This window comes from Neopelma chrysocephalum, unplaced genomic scaffold (assembly GCF_003984885.1).
Source record: "Neopelma chrysocephalum unplaced genomic scaffold, ASM398488v2 Primary Assembly neopelma1_24, whole genome shotgun sequence".
Taxonomy (NCBI): Eukaryota; Metazoa; Chordata; class Aves; order Passeriformes; family Pipridae; genus Neopelma; species Neopelma chrysocephalum.
In genome coordinates this window covers 6,568,569-6,584,513 of record NW_020897693.1, presented here as the reverse complement: position 1 = coordinate 6,584,513, position 15,945 = coordinate 6,568,569, and the positions used below count along the sequence as shown (strand labels likewise).

Sequence of the window (15,945 nt, the reverse complement as noted above, 5' to 3'; positions counted from 1 at the left end):
TGAAATGCCTAAGCATCCCAAGGACCTAACAATGACTGCACAAGCCACTGTAAAACAAAACAAAACAAAAAACACAGCATGAAAACAACCTCTACTCTGCACTGGTACGGCCTAACCTTAAGACCACAATATATGATTAGAAAGTGTCCAAAGGAGGGCAATGAAGATGGTGAAGGGCCTTGAGGGGAAGCTGTGTGAGGAGTGGCTGAGGGCACTTGGTCTGTTCAGCCTGGAGAAGAGGAGACTGTGGAGAGACCTCATTGTGAGGGGAAGAGGAGGGGCAGGCACTGATCTCTTCTCTGCGGTGACCAGTGACAGGATCCAAGGGAATGGTCTGAAGCTGTGTCAGAAGACATTTATGTTAAATATAGGGAAAAGGTTCTTCCCCCAGAGGGTGGCTGGGCACTGGAACAGGCTCCCCAGGGAAGTGGTCACAGCACCAAGCCTGACAGAGTTCAAGTGTTTGGACAATGCTTTCAGGCACATGGTGTGATTCTTGGGGTTGTCCTGTGAAGGACCAGGAGTAGGACTTGGATGACCCTTGTGTGTCCACGTCCCTTCCAACTCAGGATATTCTATGATTCTATGAGGATGCAGTTCCTGCTTAAAAAGTTAAGATGAAGTAGAGATTAGACAGAAAATGCAGAGGAGGAGAAAGAGGCACAGAGCCATGGTCTGAACTAACATGAAATCAAGAATAAGCAAAGAGAAAAATAAAGTACCTAGCTAAAATATAGGTTATTTTGCTTTTCTCAGTAATCTGTATATTAACTGTGACCCCAATACCCACAATCATTTAATCTCTAACGTATAAGGAAAAGCAGTAACAATGTGCTTTAAAGCCATTCAAGCACCTGTCTCCCTAAACTAAGGGAAATATTCCTTTCAGTCTCTGTATTGATTTTAGACATTACCTTCCATATCAGACCAGCCTCAGCTTTGTTACTACAATACTGCAATTCCCATGACTGAAACCACCACAGCACAGAAACTCTGAATTTTGCCAGTGTCATGGCATGAATTCTTTAGGCTAGCCAGGATGCTAATCAGCCACCTCCACCACATGCTTCCCATTTTTTTAATACTTAAATTCCCCCTCCAGCAATCATTAATACGAGATTACTGTACCCTATGCAACAGTAAAGTTCAGTCACAACAAAAGAATGATACACAGTTTACAGACAATGAATCAAGCTTCTGATATCAGGCATGTGTTCCTCAAAAGGATTCGTCATGGCATTTGAAAATATCCATGTGTCTCCTAGTGAAGTCTACCAGCATGTGTCTTCTGTTTGGTGACACAGCAAATCCTTTACAAAATGGTGAATTATGTCCTGGGTGGCAGTTGCTGCAGTTGACACACCAACTGAGCCCACAGTTCTCCTACCTAACAGGAGCTGAGCATATCAACATACTATAGTACTGCAGAAAGCTTTTGTATGAATGCAGGTATATGCACTGCCAAAGACGATATATTAAAAGATATTCCCCAATTCCATTGCTTTCTCACTTTCTTGGACATAAGAGAAGCATTTTCTTCCCTGTAACTAAGGATTTTTTTTCAAAAGTAATACTGTGACAACAAGAACAGTTGTTACCATTTAATGAAGAATTTTAATTTTTTATCACTGACAGACTGTGGTATTCTGTTGAGTCACAACCACCTTTCTTAGTAGCTTGGCCACTTTTTTGGTGTTGACAATTCCTGAAGTTCACAAGTCCAGACCGTCTTGCTTTTCTATGATTTTACCTCACAAAATTTGCCATTGTTAGAATCTGTATATTATGATTAATTGCAGATTATGCCCCCAAAAATGGCAATTTACTTAAGAGTAAACCCTAAAAGTTGAAACGTTCTAATGTTAATAAAAGGCTGTATATAAAAACAGGGTTTAAAAAATAATGAAAAAAATTAACTACTTGGATCTTCACTCTTACCTGATACTTTTTTCTGTTTTGCTAGCTTTCCCCCAAACTCCAAAAAAATTTAATAGGTACAAAAATTGCTTCAGAATTAGTTCTATTTATAACGGTAGCAAAACTCTGCTTAGTAACTTAGATTGCCTATCTCCTCAGTTACAAGTTTAGAAACATGAAATCCTATCTACCCACTTAACGTACACAAACTACCAGCAAACTCTGCTCATGACTTCTAAGTTTCTTCAACAAGAAATGTAAGCAAATATCATTGGAAAAACTAAACTTCGTGCCCAGCCAAAACATCAGTGAAAGAAAAGTGTAATTATCTACCTCTCAAATACTTACGGTTCAGTTTACTATTACAATGTTAACTGTTTAATCTCCTCCTATGCAGTTGAAAATGGGGGGTAAAACGTTTTTCTACAGTAACCTCAGTCTGATTCTGTGAGCTACCAAGCAGATGTGCTCAGTGACACACCCTGGATTTGCAGGTTCAACAGCAGTTGCTCAGCATTATCCAGTCCCAGGGCCCATGTCATGATCTTTTGGGCCAACAAAGCACATGAGCTCAAGTTAAACTCAACAGCAACTCATTATGAGTAAAACAGGACATTCTAGAAAATTAATTCTACTCATGGAACAGGATAAGAGTAAGTTGAAGTTAAAACAGTCAATGTTATTATGTATAAATCTGGCTTAAGGTGGAAAGATAGTTTTGCAAAAAAAAAAAGGTTTTTCATTAAAATTTATTAAATTTTCAGTTTTGTATTGTGTTCCCAAATGTGATCCAGTTAATTAAGATACTAACATTAAAAGGAACCAAAAATGCTCTGTATCAAACAGTGTGCCTGTATCTTGAGCTTTTAATTTTAGCTGAAAACTCTCTAAAACAGGCTGTATGTTTACAGCGAGTTAGCTATTAAAGCACATAACTAACATTACTAAGAACTTTGTTGCAAAATTTGTATAGGGCAAGTCACATTTTTATAACATACACAAAAATAACCCATAGTGATCTTAAAGGGGTGATAATTATATGAAAGATAAAAGGTAACTAGCTTGAGCACATGACTGCAGCTACATCCATAAAAAGATCATCAATTCCCTACATACACTGATTCCCCAACAATTTCAAATGTGAATTGATCACTCTTACATGACACCTCTGTGCTTGTCCATCTGGTAGGCCAAGTGCCATCTTTCTTTTGACTGAATGCATACCAACCCATTTGCCAGTAAAAATTCCTGAATAGAATGCAAAAATGTATTTTCTTGTGAGTAAGTATAGGCTAGATATTAAAATTCAGTTATCAACTCAATTTCCTCAAATGTTTGTGGGAACAGGACAGCAGACAAATCTAAGTATAACGAACATAACTCAATTTAAAAGCTGAAGTGACTTCTCATGGAAAACACTTTGCAGCCTTAGCCCATGTGCTATTATATAGTGCAATTTATAGCCAAAGTATTCCAATGCGACAATATTTATCGTGATGAAACTGGAAAAAGTGACTCGTCAGCTGACTTTAAACAGATATGCATCTATTGCTGTGGTGATCAGGTCATTTAAAATTCTTCCTTTTGAATGTGCGTCACAGCATGAAGAAGTCTCATGAGGAACTTTCTGGCCAAGGGGATTTACTGGGCCTATTATTCTGCTCCCGATATTTATCCTGTGATTCCGCAGGAATAGCTGTTCCAGAGTTTCTGATCTAATATGTAAAGCATTTACAATAGTCAGCAGGAAACTCAATATGCTTTTGCCTGCGCACTCTGGAGCTGGTGTAACTTTTCCATTAACTTAAACAAATGCTGCTGTATTTTTAGACCATGTAATTACCCTACATCAGCAGCCTGGCCCTTGTGAAAGTACACTGGAGAAAGATTCGAGCCCTATGTTTCTCTGCTTATAAAACTCTGAAACCCAAGCCCTCGGATGTGGCGATTAATGAAATACCTCTTGATCATTTGATCTGATCCTACTTGCTGAGGTAAATTGTTTTAGTTTTCCATTGGCATAGACAGGATTTTTTGGTACAATGACTGGAGGGTAAAGACTTCACACTTGAAAAGACATACCATTCTGTGTTAATGGACGACCACTGAGAATTGGAACATGTTTTAACGTTCTTCATTCCTACCTCAAAGATAAAAGACCGAGGAGATATTTTTGTTATGTCCAAAAAAAGTTCCTTGCTTGAAATGTTGTATGAACATCCTGGTAATAGCATTAGCTCTATAATTCTGCTGTCCAAAAACCTCAACAGCTCTGCGATTACAAGCATTTGTCAAGAGGCAACAGGCATTTGGCAATGACAAAATCTGTCATTTTTCTGAAGTTGGAGTGTGCCAGTCAACAGCTGCATTAGGCTGTCAGCATAATGTAGTGCAAAACACCAGCAGATTCACAATGACAGCATTAACACTTTAATTCAATGTTTTGATAACAAGAAGCTCCACGAGGCATACAGTTGGCCTCTTCTATCATAGAAGTCAGAGGCTGCTTCAGGTTTGTCTGTGCCAAGATTCAACATGGTCGCTGTAAAACACGGCCAGGCCATGCTTCATTTGATACAATATTTCATTTTCTTTCTTTGTTCGTAAAACAATTTCAGTGTCAGAGAATGAAGAGATAATTTTTAAAAATGGTATTGCCAGGAATACTTATTAAAATACTCCTGTTACCCAAATAAACAAATTGCTAATCCATTTAAAACTAAAGCACAATAAAAAGCTTTAGAACATAAAAATAAACACTTGCAGTGATCTTGGAAGTTTATATACCACACAATAGCCAGTGGATTCAGCAAGTAGTGGTTGTCACTGAATTTCATAAAGTGATATGAATACGTCTGATGTATCTGATACATCAAGGCAAGCAGAAGCTAAAGCAAACAGTGGTTTCTTGGATAATCTGTTCTGCTTTCTTTTATAGGCCTATATAACTTCTTGCATCTTTTTCTTGACCGCTAAGGCCACCTTCATGTCAGCACATGGTTCCCAAGTGTTTAGGAATACGTAAAGACAGTTATTCCAATTATTTCTTTTCCTTAATAATCTAAAACAGAAAGATCTTGATTGATAAATAGTTTTTTTTAATGTGTTTTCTTTATCAGTTCGTGTAGGAGCAACTTCTGCAGCCAGCTCCTATGAATGCTCCTAGGAGTGAGTATCTCCTTCATTTCTCATCCTAAAGTCTCAGTGGAATGGAACTATTATGGGAATGGCAATCTCTCAAATAGGTGGAAACACTCTCACAGCAGTCTGCGGTTTGTATTCAAGAGCTGTAGCTGCTCAAGAAACATCAGGGAAATGGACATCTAGATCCTCAAGAAAAGGTGAATACCTCCAACTAGATGATGACTCAAATACTAGGGGTTAACATCCCAAAAGGCAGAGCATCTCGGAGTGGGTAGTGGATAAAAGTCAAGGTGTTTTTCACGGGAAACATGACTTCTGAGGAGGCCATAAAGCATGGAATGAGAATGCACTGTACAGAAATCTCTCTCTTGGCAGCAGGCAAAAGGAGAGGAGGAGAAAACGTCATCCACAGACCTTAACTTTTAGAGATCCATTCCATTCTTTTCTATTCCCTTCGTTAATTGATTATTCATGAGCACAAATTTTCTACTCCTTAAGAATTTTGTTACCATCTACATGGCCAGTATTGCCCACAAACTATACACCAGGATATGTATTTCCAAAACCAGCTGGCAAAACAAAACAAACAAACAAACAAAACCAACTGTATGTCAAGCTATTTACTGGCTTTTCACAAGAAAACAGAATCTCATCTTCATTACAACGCTCAGGGATTTTAGAACCTTTTTAGATTTTGACCCTGCACATCACAGAGTACCCACAGGTCCCTGTGAGGTAGGGGAGAAGTAAGTAATCTCATAACCTCCAAAAATATCAACACCATTTAGGCTGGATTTTCACAGGGAGCAAACTGCTGCTCATAATATTAAATTTTAATCACCTACCTACAAGTTTAAAAAGGGTTGACAGTCTGAATTCCTCTGAATGATGGTACTTCAAAAGCTCAACTGAAGAGGATGAAATGTGGATGAAATATCCTGGTTTTGCAAATGACTCAAAGGAACTGTATCCTGAAAGCCATGTATTCTTGTGAATGACAAATGTAGACCTGTTGTGAAACTCTTCAGTTTTTTTCCATTTAGAAAGAACAAGAGTATTATTGGAGACCAAATGAAGAAAATAGTTTGGTCTCTCAGCTGTTTCAAATGAAATCAAGTTGGAATCTGAAAAACAAAATAAAATACACAGAACTCATTTACTTGTTGATATATGCATAATAAACTAAGCTCATTCTGATGTACCACTACTGATATTAGTAGTGTGAGGAATGAAAACTGACTTGGGCCTTTCCAGTGAAAACAGCCTGAATCTTGTAAGCAAATACACTATGTATGGATTTCAGAGTGCTAGATTGTGAAGGATATTTACTTTTCTAAATACTCTACAGATTTCAAGAGGAATACAAGGAGATTAAGACATTTGCCCACACCAGGATAAAGGAATATAGCCCTGCAGTCAAGCAGAACTTAATTTACAGTCTTTGCTAAACCATTTATTTAATAAAAATTTAAACTTCATTTGACTAGCTTTACAAGTAACATTTGCCATCAGGAATTTATAGCTTAAGAGCTCAGCGTTTCATTAAAAACAAATTACGAAAACATATTTTGCATTCAGGTCCCTACCCCTTCCTCTAAAAATGTCCCAGCAAAGTCTGTTTTCTGGCAAATGTCCCCTCATGATACCTTATCCTGCAAACAGCACTGCTGATTTCAAGCAGCCTCTGTACAACCAATTGCAGAGCAGCAGACTTTGAGCCTGTTACAGGCATCTGTTGCTCACAGAATTACTTCATTCTATTTTGCTGTAAACTCTGCTATTCTCTTGAATACAGTCATTAAAGTACTGTAAAATCAATTAACACTCTAGGACTGGGCAACATTACTCAAAAAAAAAAAAGAAAAAAAGAATGCATAGAAAACAAATATTTCTATTAAAAGGACACATTATCACATTCTGGCATAACACTTCTGGAAGACCACCTTGTTTTCTGAGGATTTGAACTTCAATTAATCTGAAAAACCTAGCAGCACTAGTGAATGTGTTTTTATTATTTGTCTGGACCAAGAATCTATTAGAGAAGTAACAATGGACAGTCAGCATGATTTTTAACACCTGCTATGTTACCAATCAGTGCATCAACGTCCAATACTCTCCAATGTCCACGAATGGCCTGAAACTGAGAGAAGCCCTGCATTTTGCTGAGGCACTAAAGAATCAAGAATTTTCTATGAATGATATATCATATTGATCATACAAACTCCTCCATGACCAAATGATGAAATTCCATTTGTTCAAATTGGACTATAAAGCACAAATTCTATTTGCCAGGTTAAATTTTGAGCAGGAGATTTTTATATGGGAATAGAGCAGTACAACTGACCTTCCCTTTCCAAACATAAATTGAATGCAATGCACAAGTGCCTCAAAACTATGACTAATAAAAGAAATCTGGCCCTAGATATTCTGTTACATGAGTTCTTGTATCAGTTCTACAGACAGCAGTATTAGTAATCAAATGCTTGTCATTTTTTCAACTGATCCATATCCCTCCTTTGCTTACACAAAGATGGTCCTTCAGGCTGTCCAAAGAGCTGATCTGGGGACTCTGGGCAGTAAAATTCTATTGAGACTCAAGTGCTGTGTGTATTAAAGTTGTGTATGCAGAAGACTCTAGCCATTAATTAATTAATGCCACAAATGCTGAATATACTCTTTTAAGTTTTCTCCACCTGTCTGAAGGTGTGCAAGACATCTTTTGTCTGCTGAATAAGCACCATGCTCCCTGAGGGGAAACCTAAGTCAGGACCTGAAGGACACAAATTTGTAGTATCAGCCTTACAAAGCACAGGTAAGTGCCAGTGGGCATCTCTGTACAAGCGGGCAGACAATGAGCAATGGTGGCAGAGCGAGTGAAGTAGGGAGCACTTTTCTTGCAACATTTCTCTCCCATTCTTTCCCATGTCCCAGTTTTGGCAGAAGAGAGGTAAAGGGAGCAACACATATCTGGAGCACTGGGCTACAATACCAGTTTGATGCTTCTCAAGGTTGGGGGAGGCTCTTGCTTTTCAACTAAAGGTATCTGTTTACAAAGCTGTGATCATCCAACTAAAACCAACCAAATGAAAATTTTGGCAGACACTGAGTGCACATTCAGCTGGCAGATAAAGAAAAGATTTTTTTGACCCAGGTCTATTCTTAAACATAAGCTCGTATTCAAGGGCAGAATTTGCTCTGTCTTACTAAGATGCTAGGTTACTGTGACTTTACCATGTGCTTTGGGTTTATAAAGTCCTGAAGTCAACATAAAGCTCACTGCATGTCCAGGAAGAGTATCTTCTTCTCTCACTGGGAAAACAACACCATCCATCGATTTCACTGCCATCAGAAATTTTCCATCCAAATAGCTGACCAGCTTGTACGGGCCCTTTCCCAGAGCTGTTGAGAGAAAAACAATTATCTTTCATGTCAAGTGTCATAAATGCTTGAGCTCTAAACATTAGGACAGAGCACATAATGAAAAACACATCTCACCACTCTGAAAATAGCTCTAGGTGCCATGGACTAAACTATAATGACAGTCAGAATAAAGTCAAACTCTCTTAGAAAATACCTGTTCTGAAAACTGTCAAGAATACCTACCTTCAATTTTCAAGACTCAAGATTAGTTTTTCTTTCTCGCCCCTCTCATCTGCTTTGGTTTCATAGTTACTTTAATAAAGTTAGCTGACCCCTCCGTTATTTGACTAAGAAGTAAATAGTATGTCTGTAGACCCCCCCTAGGATCCCTCTAAATTGTTTATTTGTATGGTCAAACTGATTATATGCCTCTTACTATTCTTTAAAATCTATTTTATTAGTGTCTAATGTGTGAGGCATTTTGCAGGGAATAAAAGTTTGTTGTCATCAAGTATCAAACAGTGGAGACATAAACATAACCACTGGGAAGTAAGACAGGAAGAAATTGGCATAATAAGCAAAGGAATGGTCCTATTTTACCTACAAGTAAAAAATGTCAAAAGCATGCAAAGTTATGATTTCACAAATCTTAAAATGTCACACCTTCTCATTTAGTTCCAATTTCACTGCAGAAAAATATGTTAAAGTTTATTTTTGAATGTTTGAAACTACAGTTCTCTGTTAAAATCAGGCATTTTAGACCACACCTTAGCAATTCACCTCATTACAATTTTACTCACGAGCCAGGTAAGCATATATCTGAGACACAAGTGTCCCAGAACTTCTCAGCTGATAGTCACAGCTAATACCATTGACCTTTAAAATCTGTTCAAAGACGTTAAAAGTTTGGACTGCAATTTTCAGCCTGCCTTCATATTCTTGTTCTCACTAACCTTAAAATTTATTAAGAATTTTGAAATCCTAAGGAGGCTGCACTACATCGAGAGTTTTAGATTCTAAAGCTTTAAAAAAGTAACCTGTTAGGACAGAAGTCCATGCTCACTTAAACGTGTACAATGATACCTCGTCACCTTCAGCACAGGGAGTTGAAAAACATTTTTAAAATTATTACTTAAAACATCCAGTGTTCTAGAAATATTATTATATCTTTAATCTCATATCTCAGGCCCATCCAAAACCTGAGAGACCACAGCCACCAGCTGAGAATTCTCCCTTTCCAAAGACAATAGGTTCTGCTTCCTAGCAAGACTGGAACTATGTCACTCTGGATTCATGACAAAGTTACACAGAGAAAACATCACTCTGGTCTAAGACAATGCCTTAACCTTCCTCTCTCCAAAACTAAGTAATTCTAGGTAATGCTATAAGTGAGGTAGACAAGTAAACCTTCAGCATGGAGATGGGTTTTTTCCCCCACTGGCAGCTCTGAAACATCGTATGTTGAATACTGATAAGTTGGATTAGCAAACAAGATACAAAGTAAGAAGTATATGATAAACATGCTTATTACAAAGTTGGTCACATGCACAAACTCTCCACTCTTTCAACTAATTTCTATCAGTGAGAGTTCAGTAACAAACAAAACTAATAACACACCTTAAAAGTATGTGTTATCATCTAGCTTGACGATTATCATAGATGTTAGAGGCGCTGTACTTTCAATGTTAAAACTGCACTAAGATCATCTAGTATCAGACTAGATGTATTTCATTTATAAAACAAAACAAAACAAAAAAAACAAACCAAACATGAAATGTAAAACTTCAATCACCTCTTATGTTCAACTCTCCTTTATTTAAATTAATTTAGAGGCTTAGATAGTGATCTAGATGAAATTCCCATGCATTAGCAATTTGACCCCACTCAAAATCTTTTCAGCAGTCAGTGTACAAGAAAATGCAGATTTCTTGGCCATATTGTTTGGGCCTGGAAAACTGCACAGGTCTCTTCTAATTTAAACTTGGTCCCTCTCTGAGATGTTTCTGGGGGTGAGCTGCTGCAATATTGAGTCTTTTTAAAAGAAGACCAAAATACCACAAACCATGTGGATAGATAGGCTTCTACATGAGCTTGATAAAAAGAGTTCTAGAATAAATAGCAGGAGTCCTGACCATTCCTCACATCAGGCTGGCTTGCATGCCACGTCTAACTATGCAGACACTGGCAATGTAACTTTAAAATAGTCTGAAGATGGATTCCAGTGCTAACAGGGCAGTACAGCAGCCAGTGTGGATTCAAGGTTTACTCCAGCACCTTGTAGAAGTTTTGCACCCCTTGCTGAGAGCCACCCTATGCAGCAGCAATGCTTGCTGCTTAGGAACTTAAGGCTAGGCCAGACATACCTAAATGGAGAGTTATTCCCCGTTTGGAGACAAAAAGTTGTCACACCTTAACAGCTACCTCCCTCTGGAGGCTGCACAGGAGATCATCAGTGATTTAACAGACCCACTGGAGATTAGCTTTGAACTGCATTATGTCTTAAGCAAGTAGTGCCCCTAGTACTATTTAGTTGAATAGTCTATTAATTACTTTATGATTTAGTTGTTTAATCATGGTCCATCACTGCAAAGAAAATTAGCTAAACATATGCTGTTGGGAAAGGTCCAGGAATAAAAAAAAAAAAAATTATGACATTAAAAGCCTTTGAAAAAGAAAAATAAACCAGTAAAACAGGATCTCGGCTATATAAAAAATAAAACATTCACAAGTGTTTTCATTAACACAATTATTTTTATACAAAGTTCTAAGATTTATATAAAGAAACCAAAGATTTTAGTGACATTTTATCAACTCCTTTAGGACTTACCTTTGTTGAAATATTCACAATCATATGCTAAAAAAAAGAAAATAAATGCAGTTAATAGGCATTCTGCAGATAAACTGGTTTTCTATTACCCTTTACAATTAAGATGTAAGCCAAAAGCTTGACCAAATTAGATCATACACAAAGATTTATTAAAAAATTATTGCCAAATATTTACTTCATTGCTTTAGGTTAAATACTAATTTAAACTACACTGATATAAAGAAAGCATTGCTTCCTAGCAGAAAATACTAAGCTTACATACATAGAGTTGTCTTTTTGTGACCTCTAGTGGCTAAGACTGAGCTTCGTTGTTTTTCCATGCTCTCACTAAAACACACAAACCTTTTCTATCAAAATTTAAGAGTAATCCATTCACTCTGTGGCCAATTTGCTGTGTGACTGAGCAAGCTGCATACTCTCTCTGTGCAACTGCAAAGTTAGAAAACTGCTTGTTTCCTCCCATTCTTTATATCCTGTCCTTTTTTATCACATTTTTGGGGAAATGATTGTCTCATATTAGGCATTTCCACTATATAGAAAAAGGCCTTAGATTGTTTTACAACTTGTAAGCATTGTTGGATAAGGATAGTAAGGTCATGCTTATAACCTACTGTTTTTCTTCAGAAGACCTTTATATTTCACACTTGATCTGGGGCCTCTAGTAAGGCAGCTGTGTTTCCTAGACCTTAATGAGAAGTAAAGTCCTGCTGAAAACAGAAACAGCTTGAGCTGTTAACTTTGTACCTTTGGTTTGGGGGATGCATGCTGTACCCTAATATAGACCTCCCATTACTTTTCCTTTCACATCATAGGGCTAGGAATTAAAAACAGAAAAGTACTGCTCACAAATACAGCAAGAACATAATCCACCAAAATGAAATCAGAGTGAGAGGTACCAACTCATCTTCCTACCAGTGTGGCTTAGTCATTCAATTCATGGCCCAGGTACTCTGATGTGATTGATTTTTCAGGTCTGTCTCTCATGCATGCAGGCAGTAGCAGCCATGGGCAATGCTGGTTTAAGTAAACTTACGACACACTCTAGGGGACCTCCAGTCTACTGCAACTCCATGCTGGCAGCACTGATGGGCATATGCTGATACACTTGTACAGAAACACTCACAGTCACCTCCTTGGTTACAACCACACGTATCTGTCAAGCAGTTGGAATAAAACCAGGTGACGTCAATCTGGAAACGAAAATATCACTTATCAAAAATACTCATATAGACACTGCCAACCAACACCTTGATACAAAGCTATGACTCTTTCAGAAGTTAATACATCAAACTTTGAAGCAATAAACATTTACTTTAAGTGCTTCCTGAAAGACAAGAAGAAAGGTTTATTAGAACACATCTTGTCCAGCACTTAATAACAGAATTAAATCAATAACCCATTAAGAACAGGCACGCTAACATGTTGATGTGAGCTTGTGTTTTGCATGGTTTTGTAATATTTAAGCCCTAATAAACTATAGAGAAACTTACGAAATAAGACTTTCTAAGCTGATCACTAATCAATAAACCTCAGAAGTGTTGAGAAAGTTAGACACACATAAAATGTAAGAAATAATACAGTAGATGGACAACTCTTCATGTGAGAGTGGTTCATTCTCTTCATATTATCAGACAATCTCACAAGAGAATTTGTCATTTTGCCATTACAGTATTTTCAAACTTTTAAGCCATGCACGCAGTCTCAATACCTGAACATCTTGGGATGTGTAATTTTACATGTAAGACCTACCACTGGAAAAGAGCTTCTCCCACATGCTCCAAGTGAACATGAGATGATTGACTGCCACAACATGTTGAGTGGCTCATTTACTGCCTTAGGTGGTTGCCTGAGTGAGAAGATATATGCCCTTTTTTTTCCTAGGAATGAGTTCTTCACATCTGATACTGCCTACATAAATGTCAATTTATTTACATTTGTGTGAAAAATGTGTGTGCTATATAATACATTTGAGGAAAATAAGGCAAATAATGCTTGTAATAAAAAAAAAACAAAACACCTCAAAATGGGTGTATTTTTGTCTGCATTAATTACAAAGGAGACTACTAGGACTACCCATATTGTAGAAGACTAAACTGGTGCCAAAGTCACTTCCTGTCTACATCAGCTAAGTGCAGACAGCCCAGTTAAACATTCACATTTTAGAATCAGAATAGGTATGGGTTAGACCTTCTTTGTGTTCTCTTTTGTTAGTCAAAATGATTATGAAACGGAAGACAAGATGAAGATTTGAAGTGCTTCAAGTTTAAAAGTAACATTTTTCTCTACTGACATGTTCGCCTTCACTTGTTTCTATACATGACCACGACTCACCACTGGATGGCAAGCTTCAAATGCTTCACTTAATAGTATTCCACATTCCTTCTTGGCAAATGGTTCTCTAAGGGGATTCAAACTGCATGGATTTCGAATGTCAGAGCTGTCAACACACTTAACCAGAAAGCAAAATTAAGGTGAGAAACCTTTTTCGTAACTACTTTGTGTTTGAACTTGCAAAGCATAGTTCTTCTGCGGTTTTTTTAAGAGATGTAAACCATGAAACAAATGTATTGCTTATGAAACTAAAGCAGGACTAAGATATAGAATTAAAAGGTGATGCTAATCTGAAGAAAAGGAAAATTACACAAGCTAAAAAAACATTTTGTTTATCTGAAAGCAACAGAAAAACACACTTGTACATATAGGTCTAACCAGAGTTGCCAGGCAGTCCCAACCTGCAGTCCTTACACCTGAACAGTCTCGCTTACATAAATAACAAGGGTCACTTGGACAATGCACAATAGAAGCGTCAGAAATCAGATATTTTTTCTCTAACTACTAGGAAGGGACATTTCTGTGAACACCACTAGACATGTGACATTAAAAAAAAAATTCAGTTTTTAACTTTACAGCATATGGAAAGAATTCTTTTCTTTCCATTGTTAGGTCTGCACAGTTAAATATTTCCCAGATATGAAAGATCAGCTAAACTGACAACACAGTCTAAAGTGAACCCACAACTCTTCTATTAAGCAAAAAAATTACTACTTTACTGTTCAAATGTATTCAAAAATGTTCAGAATATTGTACAGCATTTTTCTCTACACTATTGCACTGTCAAGGCAAAAAAAGGTGATTATTTTCTTTTCCTTAACAGATTATGGCATCTGTAACAACTCCTGATATTGTCATTTGCATTGCTGCCTGACTGATACTTCCAGGAATGAATTTCTGATTTCATTCTAGATAAATTATATGACACATATACACACAAACACATTTTATTTACTATGTACCTCTACAGCTGTCCAGCTGTTTCCAAACTCTTGGGAGTTTGTTAATTCAAAATTATCTGGAGTCCTCAATTCGTTTACTGTCTTCAAATCAAAATTTCCACATAATCCAGTCAATTCACCCTGGGGGAAAAAAAATACACACACACACATATACATATATAAAAACATTTTCACACGACAAAATACTACCATCCATAACAACTTTCAGAACTTTTGTTTGCAGTTATTTAATTATAAATTTGTCAGGTTTTGACCCTTCTTTAGCTAAATTTCACCCAAAACAATTCAGTTTTTCGTGATAATAAAGCTATGGAGAATATTTTATTTTGACAATGCCAGTATTATTCCCTTTCAACTATGTATCTCCAAGCCTTTGAGAAAGGAGATGATTTTTTGTTCAGAGAAGTGAGCTGTTAGCCAGTTACGTGCTTTTCTTTTGCTTCAGCAAAATAACACCTGCTCCAGTCATGTAAGGAATGAGTACTGAAGGAGAATTTTTCCCCAGAGATATTTGTTTCTGTTGTTACAGCAGCTATATGGTAAGAGTAACTAAAAAAAAAAAATATAAATGAGAATAAATATTGTAATTGACAAGGTAGTTTGAATGTTTCTCTCCTTGATTTCTGACACATTTTCTATTCTCTGTATAATGATATGTCTTATTTAATGAGATTTACATAAACACCTCAAAGAAATGGCAATAAGAGCATTGACTTTCACCTACCTGCCACTGATGACCCATCTGGACATGAACTGTTGTTCTCTGATCCCAAAGAATGGTGATATGTTCATCAGGAAAATGAACAACAGTGAAAAACCCAGCTTTCCATAACTGCATTTTTTGTACGTGGTCTATGTAACTAGATAAGCTCTGTTCAAAATAAGACAAAGGAACTTATAATGGAAGCAATGTCTTCATGTTCACTTGACAGGAAATGAAATGCCTAAATAAAATGAACTACATGGTTCTCAGACGTAGGTCCAAAAGCAGATAGAAGGCCACACAGGGACAAATGCTCAAGCAAAAGGGGTCTGGATTTTGATTGTGAACTGTATTGTATTTTTATGACTTCCCTATTTTAAAAGTTGATTATCAAATTTACAGGATGGGTAACGGCAATCAGAGTGAAAATTAAAATGTTAATGGTTCATCTGGGAGGTATAAGAGTAGTTTTAAGGTTCCTGATTATGATTTTCCACTCAACTATACCTAATTCAGTCTCAGCCACCTGCCTTTTTTTCTACTATGGATAGGTAATAAAGACACATGGAAGAACGTCCTGAAATAAGGAACAGTCCAAACATGTCCATAGATTACAATCTTATTTACATAAAGCTTTCATCTCTCCATCCAATAACAATCAGATTCCAATTTATTTGTAGCATGGACTAAGATGTCTGGTT

The 15,945-nt window shown here is 37.0% G+C and overlaps 1 protein-coding gene across 1 annotated transcript in view; it reads right to left on the bottom strand.

The window, feature by feature from the left end:
• OTOG (otogelin) overlaps positions 1 to 15,945 on the bottom strand; it is a 100,457-nt gene that overhangs the window by 34,023 nt on the left and 50,489 nt on the right. Inside the window, exons 27-33 of the mRNA XM_027674206.1 lie at positions 15,266 to 15,412; positions 14,542 to 14,661; positions 13,580 to 13,696; positions 12,282 to 12,438; positions 11,249 to 11,275; positions 8,293 to 8,460; positions 5,907 to 6,185 (exon numbers count right to left, since the gene is read on the bottom strand). Coding sequence (XP_027530007.1) covers positions 5,907 to 6,185; positions 8,293 to 8,460; positions 11,249 to 11,275; positions 12,282 to 12,438; positions 13,580 to 13,696; positions 14,542 to 14,661; positions 15,266 to 15,412 — 1,015 coding nt within the window. The remainder of the gene's footprint in view (positions 1 to 5,906; positions 6,186 to 8,292; positions 8,461 to 11,248; positions 11,276 to 12,281; positions 12,439 to 13,579; positions 13,697 to 14,541; positions 14,662 to 15,265; positions 15,413 to 15,945) is intronic.